Below are 21703 nucleotides of genomic sequence, written 5' to 3'. Positions count from 1 at the left end.
ACGAGCAATAGAGCAATAGGAGGAATTCTTTTTTTTTTTTTTTTTTTTTTTTTTGAGACGGAACGGAGTCTTGCTCTGTCGCCCAGGCTGGAGTGCAGTGGCGCCATCTCGGCTCACTGCAAGCTCCACCTCCCGGGTTCACGCCATTCTCCTGCCTCAGCCTCCCAAGTAGCTGGGACAACAGGCACCCGCCACCACACCTGGCTACTTTTTTGTATTTTTAGTAGAGACGGGGTTTCATCGTGTTAGCCAGGATGGTCTGATTTCCTGACCTCGTGATCCACCCGCCTTGGCCTCCCGAAGTGTTGGGATTACAGGCATGAGCCACCGTGCCCGGCCAATAGGAGGAATTCTTGTGCTGATGGAAATACTGTGTATCTTGACTGTATGGATGTCAAGATTCCGGCTGTGATATTGCACTATACTTCTACAAGATGTCACCTTGGGGTGGGGGAACTGCTTAACGGCTACTTGGGTTCTCTCTGTTCTCACAAGTGTATGTAAATCTACAATTATCTCAAAATATTTTTAAAATTATCTTTTCAAAAGAGGAGAAATAGGGAAATTCTCACTGATGGGAGTGGAATATTCCATTTCTTGTGTTATTTCCGCCCTTAGCCCAGTAGTTTCCAAAAGATCACCTGGGGATTTTTTTTTTAAACAATTCCAAAGCCAAGGCTACACTTCATTCAACAGCAATGAACTAACAAATAATTAAGTTGTGTAATGCCAACTTTAAAAAACTGGAGAACTGGGAAGGAGAGTTTCTTACTTACTGAACTTATGTAAGATATCTCATTTATAAAAGAAACCCCATGAGATCAGTACTACAGGGTCCATTTCATCAAAGAGGAAACAAAGTCTGAGAAAGATTAAGGAATGGCCTAAATTTCCACAGCTGCTAAGTGACAGACTTAGCACTTGAACTTCAAACTTTGAATGCAACCAGACCTTTGCTCTTTCTACTAGACCAAACTGGGGGGCAGGCATCCAGGGGAGAGAGGGATCACCCTGGGAAGGGACCCAGATGCGGACTGCACAGGTCTAGCACAGTGGGTAAGATTTAAGAGTGTGAGGGCCGGGCGCGGTGGCTCACGCCTGTAATCCCAACACTTTGGGAGGCTGAGGCGGGCGGATCACCTGAGGTCAGGAGTTCAAGAACAGCCTGACCAACACGATGAAACCCCGTCTCTACTAAAAATACAAAAATTAGCCGGGCGTGGCGGCACCCGCCTGTATTCTCAGCTATTCGGGAGGCTGAGGCAGGAGAATAGCTTGAATCCGGGAGGGGAGGGGGTTGCAGTGAGCAAAGATCGTGCCACTGCACTCCAGCCTGGGTGACAGAGAGGCCAATCCAGGCAGAGGAAATGGTCTGGCATATTCCAGGGGCTGATTGGCCAGACGGATTAGGGAAGGCAATGCAGGTATGGGTTAGTGGATCAGCGCAAACCACCTTCAGATGACAGTCATACACCACTTTCCAACTTAAAGATTTTGTATTGAAAATTTAAGAGTGAAATTTAATTTAAGTGGCTTTATTATGCTACCGACATACACTGTTTTTGTTTTTTTAAGACAAGGTGTTGCTCTGCTGCCCAAGCTGGAGGCAGTGAAGCAATCACAGCTCACTGCAGCCTGGACTTCCTGGGCTCCAGTGATCCTCCCGCCTATATACTATTTGGGATTGCTAAAACTAAAAAAATGAAAGGCAAATTTCAGTATTTAACTATAATTAGCAATAAAGTGCTTTCAAGAAACTATATGGAAACTGTTGGAGAGCAGCGGTGAGTCCTGCAGGGGACTGTGGGGATTCCGGAAAGGAGGGGGAAGTTGGTCTTTAACTTAGGAGAAGACGGTTTTGATGCAGGCAGAGTTTCCAAAACATTACTTCCATATATGAAGATTAAGGTATACATTTCTCAAGATATAATTTCAAAAAAATGAGACACCCATTGACTAAAGGTTTTAATAACCCTAGTCATTATTTCATCCTAGACCACGGTGAAAGCGGCGGGGCTGAGGAAGGGCATATTCAGTTAATCTAAAGGGAGGAAACAAACGTTCCAAGTAGATTTAGAGGAAGACTTTGAGAAGAGTAAGGAGGTTACCGGTTCCCACTGGTCTTCATGAAGAACTGTTAGACCCAGCCTGCCCTACAGCCATTATCTCCTCAGTGTGAACGGAAAGCTAAGGCATACGTTATTAGCAAAATTTCCCTTGATTAAGAAAGGACAAGTCACTAGCCCTGCATATGAACGCGCTGAACGTCTCTCAACGGTCAGGAAGGCGCTCTTGAATGCTCTTTGGTCCAACCAAGAGCGGGAAGAGAAGGAGAGAGCGGTCAGGGCTTTGAACTAAGAGCCACGGGAGGGACCCTGGCCTTTTCTCCCTCAAAGGCATCTCGCAGCCCGAGGGCCGCGCCCCGGCCCCGTGAGCCCCTGTAGCCTCCAGCAGTGGCGCTTACCTCGTGAGTCCGGGCGCCGCGCTGTCCCGCAGCGCAGAGCCAGCCGCTGCTCGCAGCGCTCCGCCAGGTTCACCGCGGCCCGCAGCTGCCCCGCGCCCGCTGCGTACGCGAAGGACACAGCCGAGCGCGGGTGCCCGCTGGGGGCACCTCGGAGGGTCACCGCGTCGGGGCCACCGTGCCGCACCACCGTCCACGCGGAGTCTGCTGAGCAGAAACGGGCAAAGGAGAGGCATCACTGGGCGGCAGAGGCCAGCAGCAAGAGGCAAAGCAGACCTGTCTTTTATGTGAATTAACGTTTAATTGAAATTTACATTACTGCATGTTTGCCGCGATTTGAGGAGTTGGACCTGTGTAACAATGTACTGAGCCAGAACTCAGCCTCTAAGAGAAAGCATATTGGAAGAACTGATGACCAAACTTTTGCGACGTCACGCCTAAAAATGTATCATGTAAGCAATGACTTTTTAGTTGTTAAAACCATTTTTTTATATCAACACAAGCATGGGGCCAAACTGTTACTACCTGGACCTTTATCTTTTTAAACTCATCTGCATTTTCCTCATCTGTATGTGCCTCTATTTCTTTCATTATCGAATAAATTTATAAAAGATACATATTGGGACGATGTGACGCACATATTCACAGGTATGATAGGAAGCAGCTCTATTAAAATAAAGTGGTTTAATTATGTCAGCTTCTCCATCAGTGACCAAGCCCAGAGGAATCAGAGGCCTTGAGCTTCTAACAGCACTTTCCAGGCGGTGACCCTCAGCATCTGACTGCCTGCTGACATCATTTCTGATGTATCTCTGTCACTTGATTACTTATATTGTTTTGATGAAATAAAAACAAAATGACTCCACAATCTCAAAAGGGAAGAAGTGCATCTTGAGTTCTTTAGTGTTCCCAACAATGGACCTCCCACCAGACTTGAAGTCACTTTAATTCTACTATGCTGGTGCTGTCTGGTCCTTTAACCTCTAATAAGATGTATTTAGAATAATGGACATTTTACATAAAAATTTTCCGAACTGGAGAAATGAAGAAACATTTGTATGGGGATTTTTTAAGAACTACGAAATAAAACAATGTGATACATTTTACCTTGAGAAATCACCCTCCCAGCCCTTCACATCTCAGGATTTTTAATGGCTTGGCTGCTAAATGGCTAAATGGCTTGTGCGTAAGACAAATTTCACAGCCTTACTGTTACTTACACACGCCTAACAACAGAGATCAGAGGAAAGAAGGAAAAGAAAACCAGCCATGCTACTGAAATATCTCTTTAGTCACAGAACCCATGGAGAGCAAAGGTGTGATATCCACAAATGAGCCACAAGTACAGAAAAAAAATCTGCAAATTTAAATAACGAATGCAATTTTAAATTAAATTATCACTCCACTCACTGTACTCACCAAAGGAGGCTCTAAGTGTGCCTACGGTAATTTCAATTCCATGGGTTCTTCCTTTAATATTGCTCTATTTTTTTATTTTAGATTTTTTATTTAATTTATTTATTTTTGAGATAAGAGTCTCGCTCTGTTGCCCAGGCTGGAGTGCAGTGGTGCTATCTCAGCTCACTGCAGCCTCTGCCTCCTGGGTTCAAGCAGTTCTCCTGTCTCAGCCTCCCAAGTAGCTGGGACTACAGGCACACACCACCACACCTGGCTAATTTTTGTATTTTTTTAGTAGAGACGGGGGTTTCACCATGTTGGCCAGGCTGGTCTTGAACTCCCAACCTCAGGTGATCCACCCGCCTTGGCCTCCCAAAGTGCTGGGATTACAGGTGTGAGCCACCACGCCTGGCCTCATTTTAGAATTTTTACAACCTGGTGTTACTCTGTGCACATCACCTACTCTCACCTTCAGAGTTTTCCTATCAACTGAATCAAATATAGAAAAACCTATGGAACACTAAGTTGGGCATTGAAGATGCTCAACCACATGCCATTTTTGGTCATGTGTTCATGATTTATTGTACAATGGGAGAGAAATGATGGTCCGGAGTAGTTCACATAGGCTGGTGGGCAGTATGATAGATTTGCAGTCACCCATGGTTAAGATGTAATCACAGAAATGCCCTCAGTACTGAGAAGGGAACTGTTGAGAATACATCTGTAAAACTTGTTTTTCTGAAGAGTAGAATAGTAACCAGGGACATTATAGGATATGCATTTGTGTTTATAAAATTCCACTTGACTCACTTCTCCTTATAATATCAGTAGTAAAAGACCCAAAGAAGGACACAGACCATTGTGGTTTCCCTAATTGCTCATAATTTATTTCAATTGATTATAAGCATATTGGAACTGGAAAGGATCTTAAAGAGCATCTAATATAACCCTTATATTTTTCTTTTTCTTTTTTATTAGAGATAGGGTCTCCCTCTGTTGCCCAGCTTGGAGTGCAGTGGCACCTTCATAGTTTACTGCAGCCTCGACCTCCTGGGCTCAAGTGAATTGGACCTGAGTAGATTAATTATAACAGTGGCTAAATGTGGAAAGGGGTTCAGAGGTGTGGCTGAGTCAGAACACACTGGAGGCTCTCTCACTAGCCCAGAAGGAGGGTAACTGTAACACGTTGATCCCTGTTCCACTCCTGTTGCTCAAATAAATATCCGACTTTGAAAATTAAGCTAATTTAACTTCATGATTTTGATTGGAATTAACAGTACAGATGTTCCTCAATTTATGATGAAGTTGCATCCGGATGAACTTATTATAAATTAAAAATGCATTTTAATACATGTGACCTACTGAACCTAGCTCAACCCAGCCTAACTTAAATGTGCTCAGAACACTTAAATCAGCCCACAGTTGGGCAAAATCACCTAACACAATGCCTATTTTATAATAAAGTGTTGAATATCTCATGTCATTTATTAACTACTGTACTGAGAGTAAAAAAATAATAATAATAATGGTTGTGGCCAGGCGTGGTGGCTCACGCCTGTAATCCCAGCACTTTGGGAGGCCGAGGCAGGCGGATTACGAGGTCAGGAGATCGAGACCATCCTGGCTAACATGGTAAAACCCTATCTCTACTAAAAATACAAAAAATTAGCCGGGCGTGGTGGCACATGCCTGTAGTCCCAGCTACCGGGGAGGCCGAGGCAGAAGAATCACTTGAACCCGGGAGGTGGAGGTTGCAGTGAGCCGAGATCGTGCCACTGTACTCCAGCCTGGGTGACAGAGCAAGCCTCTGTCTCAAAATAATAATAATAATAATAGAATAATAGTTGTATGGGTACTTGAAATAGGGATGCATATGGTTTCACATAGGGAAGTCGCAATATTGTAAGTAGAACCATTGTAAACGGGGATTGTCTGCACTTAAAATTTACTCAGTATATCATATGAAATTCCCAGCATCTGGTATACCCATTCCTATATGTCCCAGAAGAAAAAAGAAAATAAGATCCACTGTGTTCTGTTGTCAGGAGCATACATATTAAGGTTATCTCTTTTAGAGAACTGAGCCTTTCATTTGTCTGAGAAAATCTTTATTTCTTCACTTTTCAAGGAGAAGGTTTTGTTTTGTTTTGTTTTCTCTCTTTCACACTTTAAGTATCTCACTGCATTCTTGCTGGCATGATTTCTGAAGAGAAGATGCTGTAATACTTATCTCCTATGTAGGTAAGGTGCTTTCTTCCTCTGATTATTTTTAAGAATTTACTTTTACCTGGCCTGGGCACGGTGGCTCATGCCTGTAATCCCAGCACTTTGGGAGGCTGAGGTGAGTGGATCACCTGAGTTCGGGAGTTGAAGACCAGCCTGACCAACATGGAGAAACCCTGTCTGTACTAAAAATACAAAAATTAGCCAGGCATGGTGTCACATGCCCATAATCCCAGCTACTCAGGAGGCTGAGGCAGGAGAATCACCTGAACCCAGTAGGCGGAGTTGTGGTGAGCCAAGATCGTACCATTGCACTCCAGCCTGGGCAACGAGAGTAAAACTCCATCTCAAAAAAAGGAATTTACTTTTATCTTTGAATTCTATAGTTTGAAAATATATGCCTGGTAGAGTTTTGGGGGCATTTCTCCTTCTTTGGTGTTCTCTAAACTTCCTGGATTTGTGGTTTGGTGTCTGATACTAATTTGTGGGAATTCTCAGTCATTATTTCTTCAAATATGCTTCTGTTCCTTTCTTTCTTTCTTCTCCTAGAATTCTCTTTACACGTATGTTACACCTTTTGTAGTTGTGCCACTGTACTCAGATATTATGTTCTGGGTTTTCTTTTTGCAGGGGGTGGGGTTCAGTCTTTTTTTCTCTTTGCTTTTCAGTTTTGCAAGTTTCTATTGAGGTATCTCTAAGCTTAGGGATTCTTTCCAAAGCTGTGCCTGGTCTACTAATAAGCCCATCAAAGGCATTCTTCATTTCTGTTATGCTGTTTTTGATCTCTAGCACTCCTTTTTGCTTCTTAGAATTTCCATCTTGCTGCTTACATTGTTCATCTGGTCTTGCATGCTATCTACTTTACCCATTACAGCTTTTTCCATATTAATTATAGTTGTTTAAAGTCCTGGTCTGATAATTCCAATGTCCCTGCCATATCTGACTCTGGTTTTTGTTTGTTTTGTTTTTTGGTTTTTCTGAGACAAAATCTCGCTCTGTCACCCAGGCTGGAGTTCAGTGGCACGATCTCAGCTCACTGCAAGCTCCGCCTCCCGGATTCATGCCATTCTTCCTTCTCAGCCTCCCGAGTAGCTGGGACTACAGGCACCCGCCACTATGCCCGGCTAATTTTTTTTGTATTTTTAGTAGAGACAGGGTTTCACCATGTTAGCCAGGATGGTCTCAATCTCCTGACCTCGTGATCCGCCTGCCTCAGCCTCCCACAGTGCTGGGATTACAGGCGTGAGCCACCGTCTGTTTTTAATGCTTGCTCTGTCTCTTCAAAGTGTGTTTTTTGCCTTGAAATTTTTTCTTTTTCTTTTTTTGGAGACAAGGTCTTTCTCTGTTGCCCAGGCTAGAGTGCAGTGGTGTGACCATGGCTCACTGCAGTCTCCAACTCCCAGGCTCAAGCGATCCTCCCACCTCAGCTTCCCAAGTAGCTGGGACTACAGATACATGTCACCATGCTGTTTTGTTGTTGTTGTTGTTGTTGTCACAATGCTGTTTTGTTGTTGTTGTTGTTGTAGAGGTGGGGGTCTCACTGTGTTGCCCAGACTGGTCTCAAAACTGGTCTAAGGCTATCTTCCCTCCTCAGCTTCTCAAACTAATAGGATTATAGGTCCAGCTGAAATTTTTCTTGATAACCAGATGTGATGTACCAGATAAAAGTAACTGTAACTGCTGTAAAGAGGCCTGCAGTACTATAAGTAACATGTGTGGGAAGGGGAAAGGTTCTGTAGTCCTGTGATTAGGTCTGAGTCCTTTAGGGAGCCTGTGCCTCTGGGCTGTGACCTTCACAAGAGCTTCTCAGCCCTCCCTCCCATCACCACCCTTACATGGGACAGGATGGCCAGAGGTGGGTAATTTCCTTCCTCCAGGCAGGTTAGGCTCTGAAAACAAAAAACAAAACAAAACAAAACAAAACAAAACACCAGTAGCTTAGGTGAAATATTTGCCCTTGAGGAAAGACCTTGTTAAGAAGAACAGAAAGCTCTGGTGTACTTCAAGACGGTTCCTTTTCACCTTCCCTTTCTGGAAGCATGAGGAGATTTTTCTCCAACATTCACTGTGAGAACCTGGTCAAGCTAGGTGTCAAACTCACAGAAGTGTGGGGACCCTTCTCTGTCTGGGTCTTCCTGGAGTTTTTAACTCTCAGATGTGTCCACATCGAACATCCAACAATTCGTCAATTAAGTTTAGGTTTTCCTACCTTGACAACGGTTTCCCCAAAGGTTAGTGCTTGTGGAAGAAAATTGTCATTCTGTATATAAGCCTGCCTGTCTCTCCAATTTTGAGGGGCAGTGGTTTGTTCTGTGACCTCACTTCTCTGCTGGATCTAAAAAAATTGGTTAATTTTTCAGTTTGCCTGGCTTTTTACTTGTTCTTAAGATAGAGTGCCGACTTCCAAGCTCTGAAGCAACTGCTTTTTGAAGGTTATTACGATATATACATTTCAAGCTATTAGAGTAGTTTGAAATTGCACATTTTATAATCATTATTGCTTGATTTGTACAACTAGAGAATTTATTACTGGCTATAGAGCAATGCGGCATCTAAAGAGAAGGTGACATTTTCTAGAGCAGAAAAGAGACCAGAGTTTAGTGATTCCCCTATCATTAGCTAGATTTTGTCAGTAGATACTTCCCTAACCAACTTTTCTGAGCCTTGGTTTCCTCATCTTAAAATGATGACAACCAAGGTCCTTCCTGGTTGTGACTTTGGTTGAGTCTTTTGATATCCACCAAGACCATTTTTATGGGATTTCTCACTTTGCTTTCATTGTTTGAGTCAGGGGATTTTGGAGGTAATTGGTATCTTATGGCAGAACGCCTGTGTTTCTTTATCTTCAGCACATTGCTGTGCAGGTGGCTCTGAATCTTCTGAATGTCCCCTGTAAAGTTTTACTATTTTTTGACAATCTTTGCTAAGGCACTTTAAATGCCCATGTAATTTCAGTTATTTGTTTCTTTTTCCTTGATGCTTGCTGACCCATTTGGTTATTGTCCAAATTTATGAAACTTTTGAAACCTTTTGTCAGCACAATAAATGAGAACAGTTTATTCCAGATTTCCACTTTGCAGAGAGTTGGAAGAGCTAGGTGACAACAAATTTCTGTAAAAATGTAACTATTTAAAAGGCGTTCTAGTGCAATCTTCTATAATCAAGCTGTGTTCATTTCTTTTTTTCCTTTTTTTTTTTTTTTTTTGAGATGCAGTCTTGCTCTGTCGCCAGGCTGGAGTGCAATGGCGCAATCTTGGCTCACTGCAACCTCTGCCTCCCTGGTTCAAGGGATTCTCCTGCCTCAGCCTCCCAAGTAGCTGGGACTACAGGTGCGGGTGCCACCACGCCCAGCTAATTTTTGTATTTTTAGTAGAGATGGGGTTTCACCACGTTGGCCAGGATGGTCTCGATCTCTCGATCTCGTGATCTGCCCGCCTTGGCCTCCCAAAGTGCTGAGATTACAGGCGTGAGCCACCATGCCCAGCCCAAGCAGTGTTCATTTCTAATATCTAAAGCACGAGAAATAATCAAGTTTCTTTGGTTATGAAAAAATTATATGCCATAAAAATCACTAAATTATTTAAGATGCACATAGAACATTAACATATCTATGTTATTTCTTAGCATTTTTAAACACCTCTGTTTTTTCTAAATACAGAAAGCATGTAAATCACCGAATCAGAGGTTTGTATTTTATCATGATGCACATGAACAGATGTATTATGAGGAGTGTAGGAGCTAGAGAGATGCCTTGGCAGAGCATTGAATCTTGCCTATAATCCAACCCAGGCAAACAAGAAATACAAGAAAATTTTGTTGACAACAAAATTAATAAATACATATTTAATGCTTCTACTTAGCAAGTACACACTATCAAACTGCATGTTTTAATAATGCTGCCAACTAGGTAAATTTCTCCTTGGTCTATTCTGATCTATGCATCTAACGATTATCAACATACCTGTCATATTGCAGTACACAAGAAATGGTCCCAGGGGGCCACTTCCATCTGCATCAATAGAGTAAAGCCCAGATGGGTTCCCTCGGTGCTTGTGGGCTTCACAAGACTGCTCGTAGAGAGCTGTAGGAGAACACCAGCCATAAGAACCAGAAAAAATATCTCCAGATGTTGAGTCAGTGTCCAAAGGTTTGCATTTCTGAATTACAGACATGTGATACATATGACCCAACATCATTTTTATAGTGTATGACAGTATATTTGATGAGATGCAAGAAAAATGACATTTAAAAAATTAAATCTATTTTTATTAACAAAGGAGAAAAAAATTACCTAGTCAAAATACATTCAAATGTTGGATGTTGTTAGATGCTGAATAAATATTCGGTCACAGTGTATTTCTATTTTGAGGAAGAAGGAAAGATTGTGTTGGTGTTCAAACATGAAGATGTGCTTACAGTGGGAATGCGATACTATCTTCAATAGACAATCTTTTGGCAATGTCTAGAGACTGTACTTTCTCTACATAAATGTTTTCTTTTGCTTTTAGGCAAGAAAGCATGCAAACTCTGAAGCACAGTGTAAAACATTTGAAGAGATACGAGAGGAAAACTTTGTGAATCTGAATTCCGCGTGCTATTGAAGCATGGTTCTTTTCAAACTCATGGCAACTATACCTCAGAATTAAACTCTATAATTAAGGAAGAAACCCTCATTCTCCCTGTAATAACTGAATACCTAAGCACATTAAAATGCCTAAATAATCTGGTATTTTCCCATAAGCATTCTGTAAAGTTTTTCTTAAGCTATGCGGCAGTTATACCCTTTGCTTCCTTTAAAACAATATGAATGAGCATTTTAAAGAGATAAATAGAATTTATAAGCTATCAACTTCTCGTCATTAAAAAATAATTAAAGCTGATTTAAAAAAGAAACGTCCCTAAGTATTTTGCAAGTGACAATTCAAGACAGCTGAAATTCAAAACAGGAGAGAAACTTTTTTGAAAGATATCCCTATATAATGTAAATTTACTCTAGCATAATTGAATATTTTCATTTGTGCAAGTAAATGTTTTACCAAGTACAAGGTATGGAATTAATATCTGCAGGAGATGGACATTGTTAATCTTTATTTTTTTGCCACTTATGGCATATTGATTTAAATAGATACATATATTTGTATATGTCTGGTAGGATTCACTCAAATTAATAACAATACTTAAATATAGGGCACAGACTAGGTTTGGAATGGAGACAAATATTGAGGAAAGTGACTAGAACTTGTGCTTTATGTGAACTGTTTGGCTTTTTAAATGATAATGTATACATGTATTAATGTATAGTATATATTAATTGAATACAATTGATTTTAATTGTATAATTAATTATATACAATGAGTTATATACAATTAATAATTATATACAATTAATTAGTTGCACATAATTGATACATGTTATACAATTAGAAATACAAAATAACCTATTCAACGAGGTGTGGCAGTCTAGTCTCACAGTGAATGACTGTGGGCTTGGCAAATTTCTACCTATAGCCGTCAATTATTAGATGAGACTGACACTTGAAATACTTTCTCAATCTCCTGATATTTTCCCTCAGAAGTTTTTGGAGTTATATTTTGATTGCAGTGAATAACCATGGACTAATATAACTCATTGATTAATTGCAGCATTAAATGCAATCAGACAATGCTGAGTGTGGTGGCGGATATAAATTCGCCAGGTAACACACAAGATTAGGCTTCTGCTTTTAGGTAAGATACTATGCCTGGAGGATGAAAGATACACAGAAGTAAAAGATGTGGTCCCTGCACCAACTCTATGACCTTATCAAGACATTCAGCCTCTGATGTGAGAGGCCACTCAACTCCTAGAAAATGTGTCACAGCGGCTGGGCATGGTGGCTCATGCCTGTAATCCCAGCACTTCGGGAGTCCAAGGCAGGTGGATCACAAGGTCAGGAGATCGAGACCATCCCGGCTAACATGGCAAAACCCCGTCTCTACTAAAAATACAAAAAATTAGCCAGGCGTGGTGGCGGGCGCCTGTAGTCCCAGGTACTCGGGAGGCTGAGGCAGGAGAATGGCGTGAACCTCGGAGGCGGAACTTGCAGTGAGCTGAGATCATGCCACTGGGCTCCAGCCTGGGCGACAGAGCAAGACTCCGTCTCAAAAAACAAAAAACAAACAAACAAAAAAAAGAAAATGTGTCACAGCTTTATAAACAGGGACCCTTCTAGTACAAAAATCATACTTCATACTTCAATCTGTGAGAGTCACTCCTGGACTGTCTCCTCTTTTGCCCAGATCCTTTACAGAACCTCAGGACTGGGAGCGCAGAATTCTCATTGCATGTATGAAGTGTGGTTTTAACACTCCACAGCCTGCCTTTCTCCTGTGGCTTTTGTGAAAATCAAATGTCTCACGGAAGAGTTCTTAAAAGTTTCAATTAGGAACTCAGGATGAGCAAGTGGAACTGAGGACTTTGCATCTCTGTTTCCTTGAAGACCCAGGGATGGGCGAAATATTCCTGAGGAGAAGTTGCTCAGAAACGTCAGTAGAGATATACAGAAAGAAAACTTTAAAAGTTAAAAACAAATAGGAAAAAAAAGGCTTTTCAGATTCTGTGACGTTCTAATTATAACAGGTTAGAGGTCAATAAAATGGCATGGCCTTTGAAATTCACAGAGGGTGATTCTTCAGTAAAGACAGATGATTTTTAATATGGCAGAGGCAGTTGAGAAGTGTTAGAATATGCCATCCCTTAGACATTGTTCTTACACTTAAATGTCTACCAGAAGCATGAGGAAGGTTGGTTACAAGAGACTCGGGGCCCCATCTCCAGCGATTCTGATTTAGTAGGTTTGGGTAAGGCCTGAGAGTCTTTACTTGCAACAGGTTCCCAGGGGCTGTGGGTGCTGCTGGTGCATGGACCACCAATCAGGCATCCTGGAGCCAAGGTTGTGGAGCCAACCTCCTTAGCTCAACTCCTCATCTTCCCACAAACTAGCTGGGGGCCAAGTTACTTAACCTCTTTCTGTCCTCAACTCTGCAATGAAGATAATAAGAGTACTTTCTTCCAGCTGCTTTAGGGTTAAATGAGTTAATATATGCAAAGCAATAGCAGAGGGCTGACATAAGTACTCAATACATTAATACTTTTACAATTATTCACTTTACAATCATCATCACCACCACCAAAGAAAATCACAGTCATTGTAAGAGATCTTAAAGGTCCTCTAGTTTCTAGCTGATATCCCATTACCTCTTCAAAAATCTTACCATGTACAATCCCATGATTGCATCATCCCAGTGATTGTTAAAAAATCTTTAAATACCTTAAATGTAACATTGACAGCCTGGTAAGGGGTTGTTTTTCCACCTTTCTTTGACTGAGAAGATTCTCAGAATTAAAATTATGGTCCAACTCAAGTAATGGAACAAGCTGTTAACATCATGCATTTTTAATTTAATTTAGTTTCTACCTTTTACTATATCTGATTCTCCTAGACTTATTTCCCCATTGCTTGCCAGTTTCTTTTTTTCAATCCTATGCATACCACGTATTTCTGTGCACTGTCTCAACACCCTTGTATTAAATAAGGTGGATTAAAAGTAAACTAGAAATTGAGTGCTGAAATATCTCTTCTGATGTGTTTGCATGATTGCAAATATGCAGATACATATAAACAACTAATCAAAATGAAATGACAAAGAGATGCTGACAGAAACGAGAGGGAGGCGTGAGGCTTACAGGAATGGCAGGTCTCGCCCGTATAGCCTGTGCCCAGACAGTCACAGGAGAAGGTGTCCCACGACTGGGAACACTCGCCTCCATGCTCACAGTAGCTGGGCAAGCACCTAAAAGAAAACAGATACAACTGCTGTTTCCCTTTTTCAATCATCAAAAAATAAGTGTCTTACCAAAAACAGGTTAACCAAAAACAGGTTAATGTGAAAGAGCAGCATACGCAAGATAACCCCACATGACGTGATTACTGGGTCTGCCATCAAGGTTCTCTAATTATATTGACAAACTTTAGATAAATATATCCATTAGCATGCAGCTGATTACTAGGTTTCTGTGACAGCTGAATTTTCAACACATTTCTTTTTTTCTTTGTCCCAAGTGACACAATAACTAGACATGTGGCTAGCAAAACCAATTACATACATAAAACTATGAAATATGGCATGCTCCGTTACTATATTGTGGTCATTTTTAAAAGAAAGAAGGGGAAACGGAGGAAGATACAGAGGGGAGAAGAAAGAAACAGGAATAGCTTCAGTCACATAGTGACAGAGGTTCAGAAATTTTGAAGAACATTTAATTTAGGTCATCTTGTCGCCTTTTAGATTTGCAATAAGCAGTCGGTTATTGCTTCTTAAGCAATCTTAACACTGGTAATATGTCAATATGACCCAAAGCAATCCACAAATTCAATACAATTCTTATTAAAATCCCAACGCCTTTTTTTGCAGAAAACAAAAATCCATCCTAAAATTCATAGGGAACCTCAAGGGACCCTGAACCAGCCAATCTTGAAAAAGAACAGTTGGAGGTCTCACACTTTCAGAATTCTTGGAATCTGCTGCCGCCCACTATAATATTGGGGGCCTAGCATGCCTGCCTCTCAGGATTGTTAGGGGAACAGGGAACAGGGTACACTATGGAAACTGACCAGCACCTGACACAGAGTGTCACCAAGAGGTAGTGTGACCTTCTGGAGGCCTGGCCTGAATACCATGACCCACCTCTGCCTTGAGCAGGGTTGGATCTCAGCCTCTGGCCGCTGTCTCCCACTGCTGAGTACACAGCTAAGGACCTGGTAAAGAGTGAAGATTCTAAAGGACACTGACCTTCCAGGCCGTGAGGGACATCATAGTCCATGCTGGAGCGGCAGAGGCGGGGAGCACCCAAGTGCCCCTCACCATGGGACCCAGAGAAGTAACAGAAGAGGGGCTGGGAGGTTGTGACAGGCCTCCTGGCTGTGGTGGAAGGACCACCAGCAGAGAACTGGGGTATGAAGTTGACAGAAAGCCCTAGGGGCCTGTATTTGGCCTCTGGAGAGATCCTTTGAGGGGAACCTGAGGGGCTGGGAAGAATCCGCAGCATTCCCTACCCTCCCCATGCCCCCAGCCCCCTATCCTGGCTCTCCAGCACTGCACCACCAGCTCAGGGCCAAGACTTCCATAATTACATGGTGTTAATGAGCATTTAGTCTGCATTCAGAGAAGAGTTAGGGGCCATGAGAATCACAACTTTTCAAGTATTTCCAAGGCCAAGACATGGAAAAGCCTGTGTGAACTGATCAGAAGAGGGGGAGCTGGAGTGACAGGCAAGGTTGGCTGGGGTGGGGGCCCACCCTCATACCATTTTTAAAAGAGCAGCTGTTCCTCTTCCCCCACATCCTTCTCCCCTTCCTCCCCTTCCTTCTTAATATAATGGAGCATCTTAAGATCATACCTGACTTGAAGATTCCACAAATTTTAAAAAACATTAAAAACCACTGCTGTTTGATATCAACAGGGAGAGAATAATTTTAGTTCAAAATATTTGGAAATAAGAACTATTTAAGTGATCTAGAGACTATCAACATGTATACACTATTTTTCTTCAACTAAACACAACATCAATTGTGAAAAATTTACATGTGGTACAAATAATAGAGGAAGTAGCTAGCATGCAGAAGACCAACAGAGGGGAAGATGGCAGAGGGAGGGCAGGAGTGGGGTCAGCAGCCTGGTCAGCACAGCCAGGTGAGGAGGTGACGGAGGCCTCCCTGCTCAGGGAGCCCCAGTTGGAACGCAGCACAGGACTCCATTGGAAGCTCTGCCAGTGGTATACAGGGCAAACCTTAAAACAGTATAGGAGCCTGATGTAAGAGGTGATTAAGAAGTTAAAACCTATCCTGGCCGGGTGTGGTGGCTCACGCCTGTAATTCCAGCACTTTGGGAGGCTGACGCGGGTGGATCACGAGGTCAGGAGATCGAGACCATCCTGGCTAACACGGTGAAACCCCGTCTTTACTAAAAATACAAAAAATTAGCCAGGTGTGGTGGCGGGCGCCTGTAGTTCCAGCTACTCGGGAGGCCGAGGCACGAGAATGGCATGAACCCAGGAGGTGGAGCTTGCAGTGAGCCGAGATCATGCCACTGCACTCCAGCCTGGGCGATAGAGCGAGACTCTGTCTCAAAAAAACAAACAAGCAAACAAACAAACAAACACCTATCCAAACATAAACATCCATTATTTGTGACTCTGTCATCCAAAGTGCCCATTGCTATTTTTTGCGTAGCTTACAATTTTGACTAAAAAAGATAACTTCATACCCCTTATCTGTCCCTAAGTAGGATTTTTAGGTCTGGTATTTGAGTAACATATGTTTCCACTTTGTGAGTTAGTGATACGGTTTGGCTGTGTCCCCACCCAAATCTCATCTTGAATTGTAGTTCTCATAATTCCCACCGTGTCATGGGAGGGAACCTGTGGGAGGTAACTGAATCATGCAGGCAGATCTTTCTCATGCTGTTCTCATGATAGTGAATAAGTCTCACAAGATCTGATGGTTTTATAAAGGGGAGTTTCCCTGCACAGGTTCTCTTGCGTGCTGCCATATAAGACGTGTCTTGTTTCTCCTTCACCTTCTGCTATCATTGTGAGGCCTCCCCAGCCATGTGGAACTGTGAATCCATTAAGCCTTTTTTCTTTATAAATTACCCAGTCTTGGGTATATCTTTATTAGCAGCATGAGAACAGACTAATACAATTAGATTTTTGTTTGTTTGTTTGTTAACAACAACAAAGAAAGGCTGATAGATGCTTACAGGCCTGTTTTCAGGATACTTAAAAGTGAATTTTCAGTATTTTCAGGTTTTCAAAACTTTATGTAAAGGGAACAGCAAAGGTCTTTAATTTTAACTCTGTAGGATGTCATTTTGTGTCCCCAAAGTTTTCTAATTTTATTGCTTTATAAAATTCAGGTTTTCAAAATAATCTCAGAGGAGCTAGTCTACGTTACTGACTTTGGGAATGAAATAGTAAATAGCCTTTATTTGTAGCCCTATTTGAAAATAATTTAAAAGTGCTTTCTTAAAACCCTTATCTGCAATGATTATTGTACACATAATGGCTGAAGTTTAAGTGTGGCTCACACATACATGCTTAGTTGAGCATGTTTACAAGTAACTTTGGGGTACAATTTGGAGGCCTTTTTAAAATGTGGGATCTTAGAGACCAAGTTAGGCACCAATGTAACTCTTGGGACTTTAAGGTTAAAACAAAACAGCCTATAACAGTAAAAACAATAGTTTTGTACTTTGGGAGCTACATGCACAAAGCAGGCAACATGGATCATCTCTGAAAAGAGGCAGCCTCACGATATATATCTCATAACAGAAACACTGCAAATGGATCATATTTTGTGAGTAATTAACAAGGTATCAAAATAATGTCATACAAGTGAAGAAAATCACACTTGCATCACAGTTGAGCTGACAGCTGTTGTCACTCACAGTGTGGGCCCATGGGACATTACCCCTTAACTCAGAGACAGCTGAGCTCCCTAGCTAGTTAGCTGAGCAACTTGGGATTATATTAAGTGAGAAAATGGCCAGAAACCTTCCCAACTACCCTTCCCACGACTACAGAGTGGGGTTCTGGAGCTGGTGTTGAGATGTAAATGCAGTCCCAGCTGTGTGCCAAGAATTCAAATCTCAAGGTCAAGAATGAGAGGTACTTGACAAATTCTTACACTTCATATACTCCTCATCTTTGAATTAATTCATTTTTCCTACAAATCAACAGAATGTTCACAGGGGGAAATTATTCCATGCTGAATAAATAAAGTCCATATGAATGAACTTTTCATTTAGTAGTAATTGCGTTTTTTTAGTATGTCACTAACTGTGAGTTATAAATTAAAACCTGTTTAGCCAGAGAGGATAATTTTACAGTTAATGTTTAAAACAGAATTGACTAACTGAATTTACTCCATGAAGAAGGCAGGTTTTGAAAGTTCTACCAGATGCAGATATAACTTTTTTTTTTTTTTTTTGAGAAGAGTCTGGCTCTGTTGCCCAGGCTGGAGTGCAGTGGCACGATCTCATTCACCGCAAGCTCCGCCTCCCGGGTTCACGCCATTCTCCTGCCTCAGCCTGCCGAGTAGCTGGAACTACAGGCGCCCGCCACCATGCCTGGCTAATTTTTTGCATTTTTAGTAGAGACGGGGTTTCACCATGTTAGCCAGGATGGTCTCTATCTCCTGACCTCGTGATCCGCCCGCCTCGGCCTCCCAAAGTGCTGGGATTACAGGCGTGAGCCACCGCGCTGGGCCAGATTATCACTTTTTAATTTTTAAATCTGTAGCATTTATTTATTCACTGAAAGTAAATACCAAATGTACTAGGGCAAATTGTATGTAGAAATATTATTTTTCCAGGTGTGACCCTATGATTCTTCTCAGCCAAAATCTTTGTAAAATTATGGCACAACTAGCATAACTGTGGTTGTAATACTTATTTGAATTAAATGTTTTTCTTGTCTAACCTCCATATTTCATTGAGTATGTCCTTCTGCACACATCTTCATCCGTCTTTATGATTCAAACTTTTCTAGCAGAAATTACTTTTTATTTTCTCTGCAGAACATGTGGGGTTGGGTGGCTGATGAATAGTAACCTGGCAAATTCCTCTGCCTGGAAAAATATCATCCAACTGATGGGTGTGTGGTTGCAAAAGCGAGCTTGATAACTATTACCTGAGCAACTTGGGATCATATTAAGGTAAAATTCATAAGGTGTATATCTTCTAATAAAATACTATCATTTTAAAAATGCTATTTATTCCATTAGAGATGCAGTTTTTGTTTTTGTTTTGAGACGGAGTCTCGCTCTGTCGCCCAGGCTGGAGTGCAGTGGCGCGATCTCTGCTCACTGCAAGCTCCACCTCCCGGGTTCATGCCATTCTCCTGCCTCAGCCTCCCCAGTAGCTGGGACTACAGGCGCCTGCCACCACGCCTGGCTAATTTTTTTTTTTTCTGTATTTTTAGTAGAGACGGGGTTTCACCATGTTAGCCAGGATGAAGTTGATCTCCTGATCTCGTGATCCGCCAGCCTCAGCCGCATTACAGGTGTGAGCCACCACGCCCAGCCAAGATGAAGTTTTCTAATCCTCATAGTAATTATGACTATTTCATTCCCTCTCGAAAGATAACAACAACAAAAAAGAGAACGGAATGCCTTTTTCCAGCTGTCTACATTTGCTTTCTTCAACTTTGAAAACAGGCAAGCTAAAGTGACCTAGGATGGCCCTTACCTGTCTGTGATGCCGCAGGAGTCTATCTGGAGGTCCCTGAAACTCCCCAGCGCCCCCTGCTGTACTAAGATGGGATCCACCGCTTTGTCACCAATGGTGATGAGCCTTAGGCAGCCCTGAAACCCTCCCAGGGGGCTTTTACATCCAGAGCCAGAGCTGTTGCCCAGGCAGCCTGAATATGAAGACAAAAATAGGACAAAAGCAACAACTATGACAAAACTATTCCACAGTATTTGCTATATGAAGACTGCTGCTCCCGCTTGTTTATGGACATCGGTATGATGCGATGAGCTTCATCATTCATTAGAGAGGTGAGAAGGGGCAAGGTTAGAACTGATCAAATTTAAGATAATACCTGGAATTCAGAATAAGAAATTACGGGGGAAAATTCAGATCTAAAATTCTTATAACAGGAATTATTTCCCAACCAAGTGAAAAGAGGTTTGGCTTCTTTTGTGAAATCTCATCTAAGAAATAATCATGCATTTTAGCATTATGTAGTATAAGTGAAAAAAATTAAAGTGGAGGTTAAATTAAAATAAATGAAATCATAGCCCAAATTTTATTTAGGATATGCTGTGAAGTGTGAAAAATGCTACCTGAAAATATAATTGTGTACTACCATTTATCTAAAATATGTTAAATATCTACCCTATAGGTGTTTTTGTGCGTTGCGACGTATGTATATTTGGGAGTATTTAAAAACGTATTTTTTTATACTGACTGGGTGGAAATACCTAGATTTGCTTTTCTAGTAACACTTTCTTTGGTATTAGGTACTTTAGTCAAATATATAACTAAAGATTAAATTCTAATGTTAACAACAACACAAAAAGTAACAGGACATAACACACTGTTAGGGTACATAAGGATAAAAATTTGCAGTCCAGAATGTTCTATGAATAGAAAGAGATAAAATAGACATTTGATTATTTCCAATATTAGAAGTTAAATATTAAAAGTTTCACTACAACCGTCAGCTAATTTCACCTAAATTACAAATGGCAATGCTTATGACATCACTTCCCTTTACTATGTGGGCTTGTTTTGTGAAACAAGAACAGTACTTATAAGAAGCAGTGGTGAGTGCCTGACTTTGACGTAAGCAGTATTACTCCACACCAGTCCAAGCATATAGGAAAGTAGTGTCTTGAACTTACTCCCACCCTCTTGAGTTACAATATATAACCTAATAATGGAACTCTAAGTTTGAAAAGTAAGGAAAAGGATGAAAGTACACACTCTAGTTAAAGAAAACACAATAATTGTAAAATCTTTTTATTTAAAGACAACTGTTTGTAGAAAGAGTCATATTAATTCAGAATAAAATCATAAGGCATTTGTCTAAGTCAGGAGTCTGCAAAGGTTTTCTGTAAAACGCAGATAGTAAACACTTTTGGTTTTGTGGGTCACACCTGGTCTCTGTTGCATGTCCTTCTTGTTATAACCCTTTAAAAATACAAAGCAGGGCTGGGTGCGGTGGCTCACGCCTGTAAACCCAGCACTTTGGGAGGCCAAGGCGGGCGGATCATGAGGTCAGGAGATCAAGACCATCCTGGCTAATTCGGTGAAACCCCGTCTCTACTAAAAATACAAAAAAAAAATTAGCTGGGCGTGGTGGCGGGTGCCTGTAGTCCCAGTTACACGGGAAGCTGAGGCAGGAGAATGGCGTGAACCCAGCAGGCAGAGCTTGCAGTGAGCCGAGATGGTGCCACTGCACTCCAGCCTGGGCAACAGAGCGAGACTTCATCTCAAATTTAAAAAAAAATAAATAAAAATACAAAGCAATTATTCATTTGGGCTTATATAATATGCCATGGACCGTGATTTGCCTACCTCTGATCTAAATGAATACTTAATTTTAACATACAAACATGAAAGAGGCACCTCATTTCATAATGGTGTAATGCCAATGACAAGAGAAATTGAATTAATAATTAATTTAATTGTATATTATGAAATTATATAGCTTTTAAAAATTTTATCCTTTGCCTTATTTTAAAAAAGAAGCCTGCTTATATTGATTCTGTAAGTATTGTCTCTTTCAAACTTGTGAGATACAATTTCTTATTTTCTTTTCCCAATCATTCAAATATTAGGTATTAAACCTAATATTTGGCATGACACTTTCAGTCCATGCAAATACCCTTTTCTCCAAAGATTATAGTAAATATACATCAATATTTATCACTAGAGGATTGAGTTTTCTTTACAGTGTTCATTAAAATGAAAAAAATGAAGTATAGAATTTGTACTTATGTGTTTTTCATTGACCTCTCTTTGACCTTATATTGTTAATCACTAGCACAATTTCAAAAAATAGTCAATGAAGAT

General features: G+C 41.3%; 1 protein-coding gene across 14 annotated transcripts in view; it reads right to left on the bottom strand.

Annotated features, from left to right (window-relative positions):
* The window catches only part of LOC107972967 (contactin-associated protein-like 3), a 234298-nt gene that overhangs the window by 62378 nt on the left and 150217 nt on the right, over window positions 1-21703 (bottom strand). For 7 of the 14 annotated variants that reach the window (XM_054658177.1, XM_054658183.2, XM_054658180.1 and 4 more), the window contains exons 10-13: window positions 19370-19541; window positions 13809-13915; window positions 10044-10163; window positions 2465-2668 (exon numbers count right to left, since the gene is read on the bottom strand). In XM_054658177.1, the coding sequence (XP_054514152.1) occupies window positions 2465-2668; window positions 10044-10163; window positions 13809-13915; window positions 19370-19541 (603 nt within the window). The remainder of the gene's footprint in view (window positions 1-2464; window positions 2669-10043; window positions 10164-13808; window positions 13916-19369; window positions 19542-21703) is intronic. The other 7 variants (XM_054658178.2, XM_054658181.2, XM_054658190.2 and 4 more) reach the window with 5 other exon arrangements.

The sequence above is a fragment of the Pan troglodytes genome, chromosome 11 (assembly GCF_028858775.2).
Source record: "Pan troglodytes isolate AG18354 chromosome 11, NHGRI_mPanTro3-v2.0_pri, whole genome shotgun sequence".
NCBI classification, from domain to species: domain Eukaryota; kingdom Metazoa; phylum Chordata; class Mammalia; order Primates; family Hominidae; genus Pan; species Pan troglodytes.
This window is presented reverse-complemented; position numbering and strand designations above follow the sequence as displayed.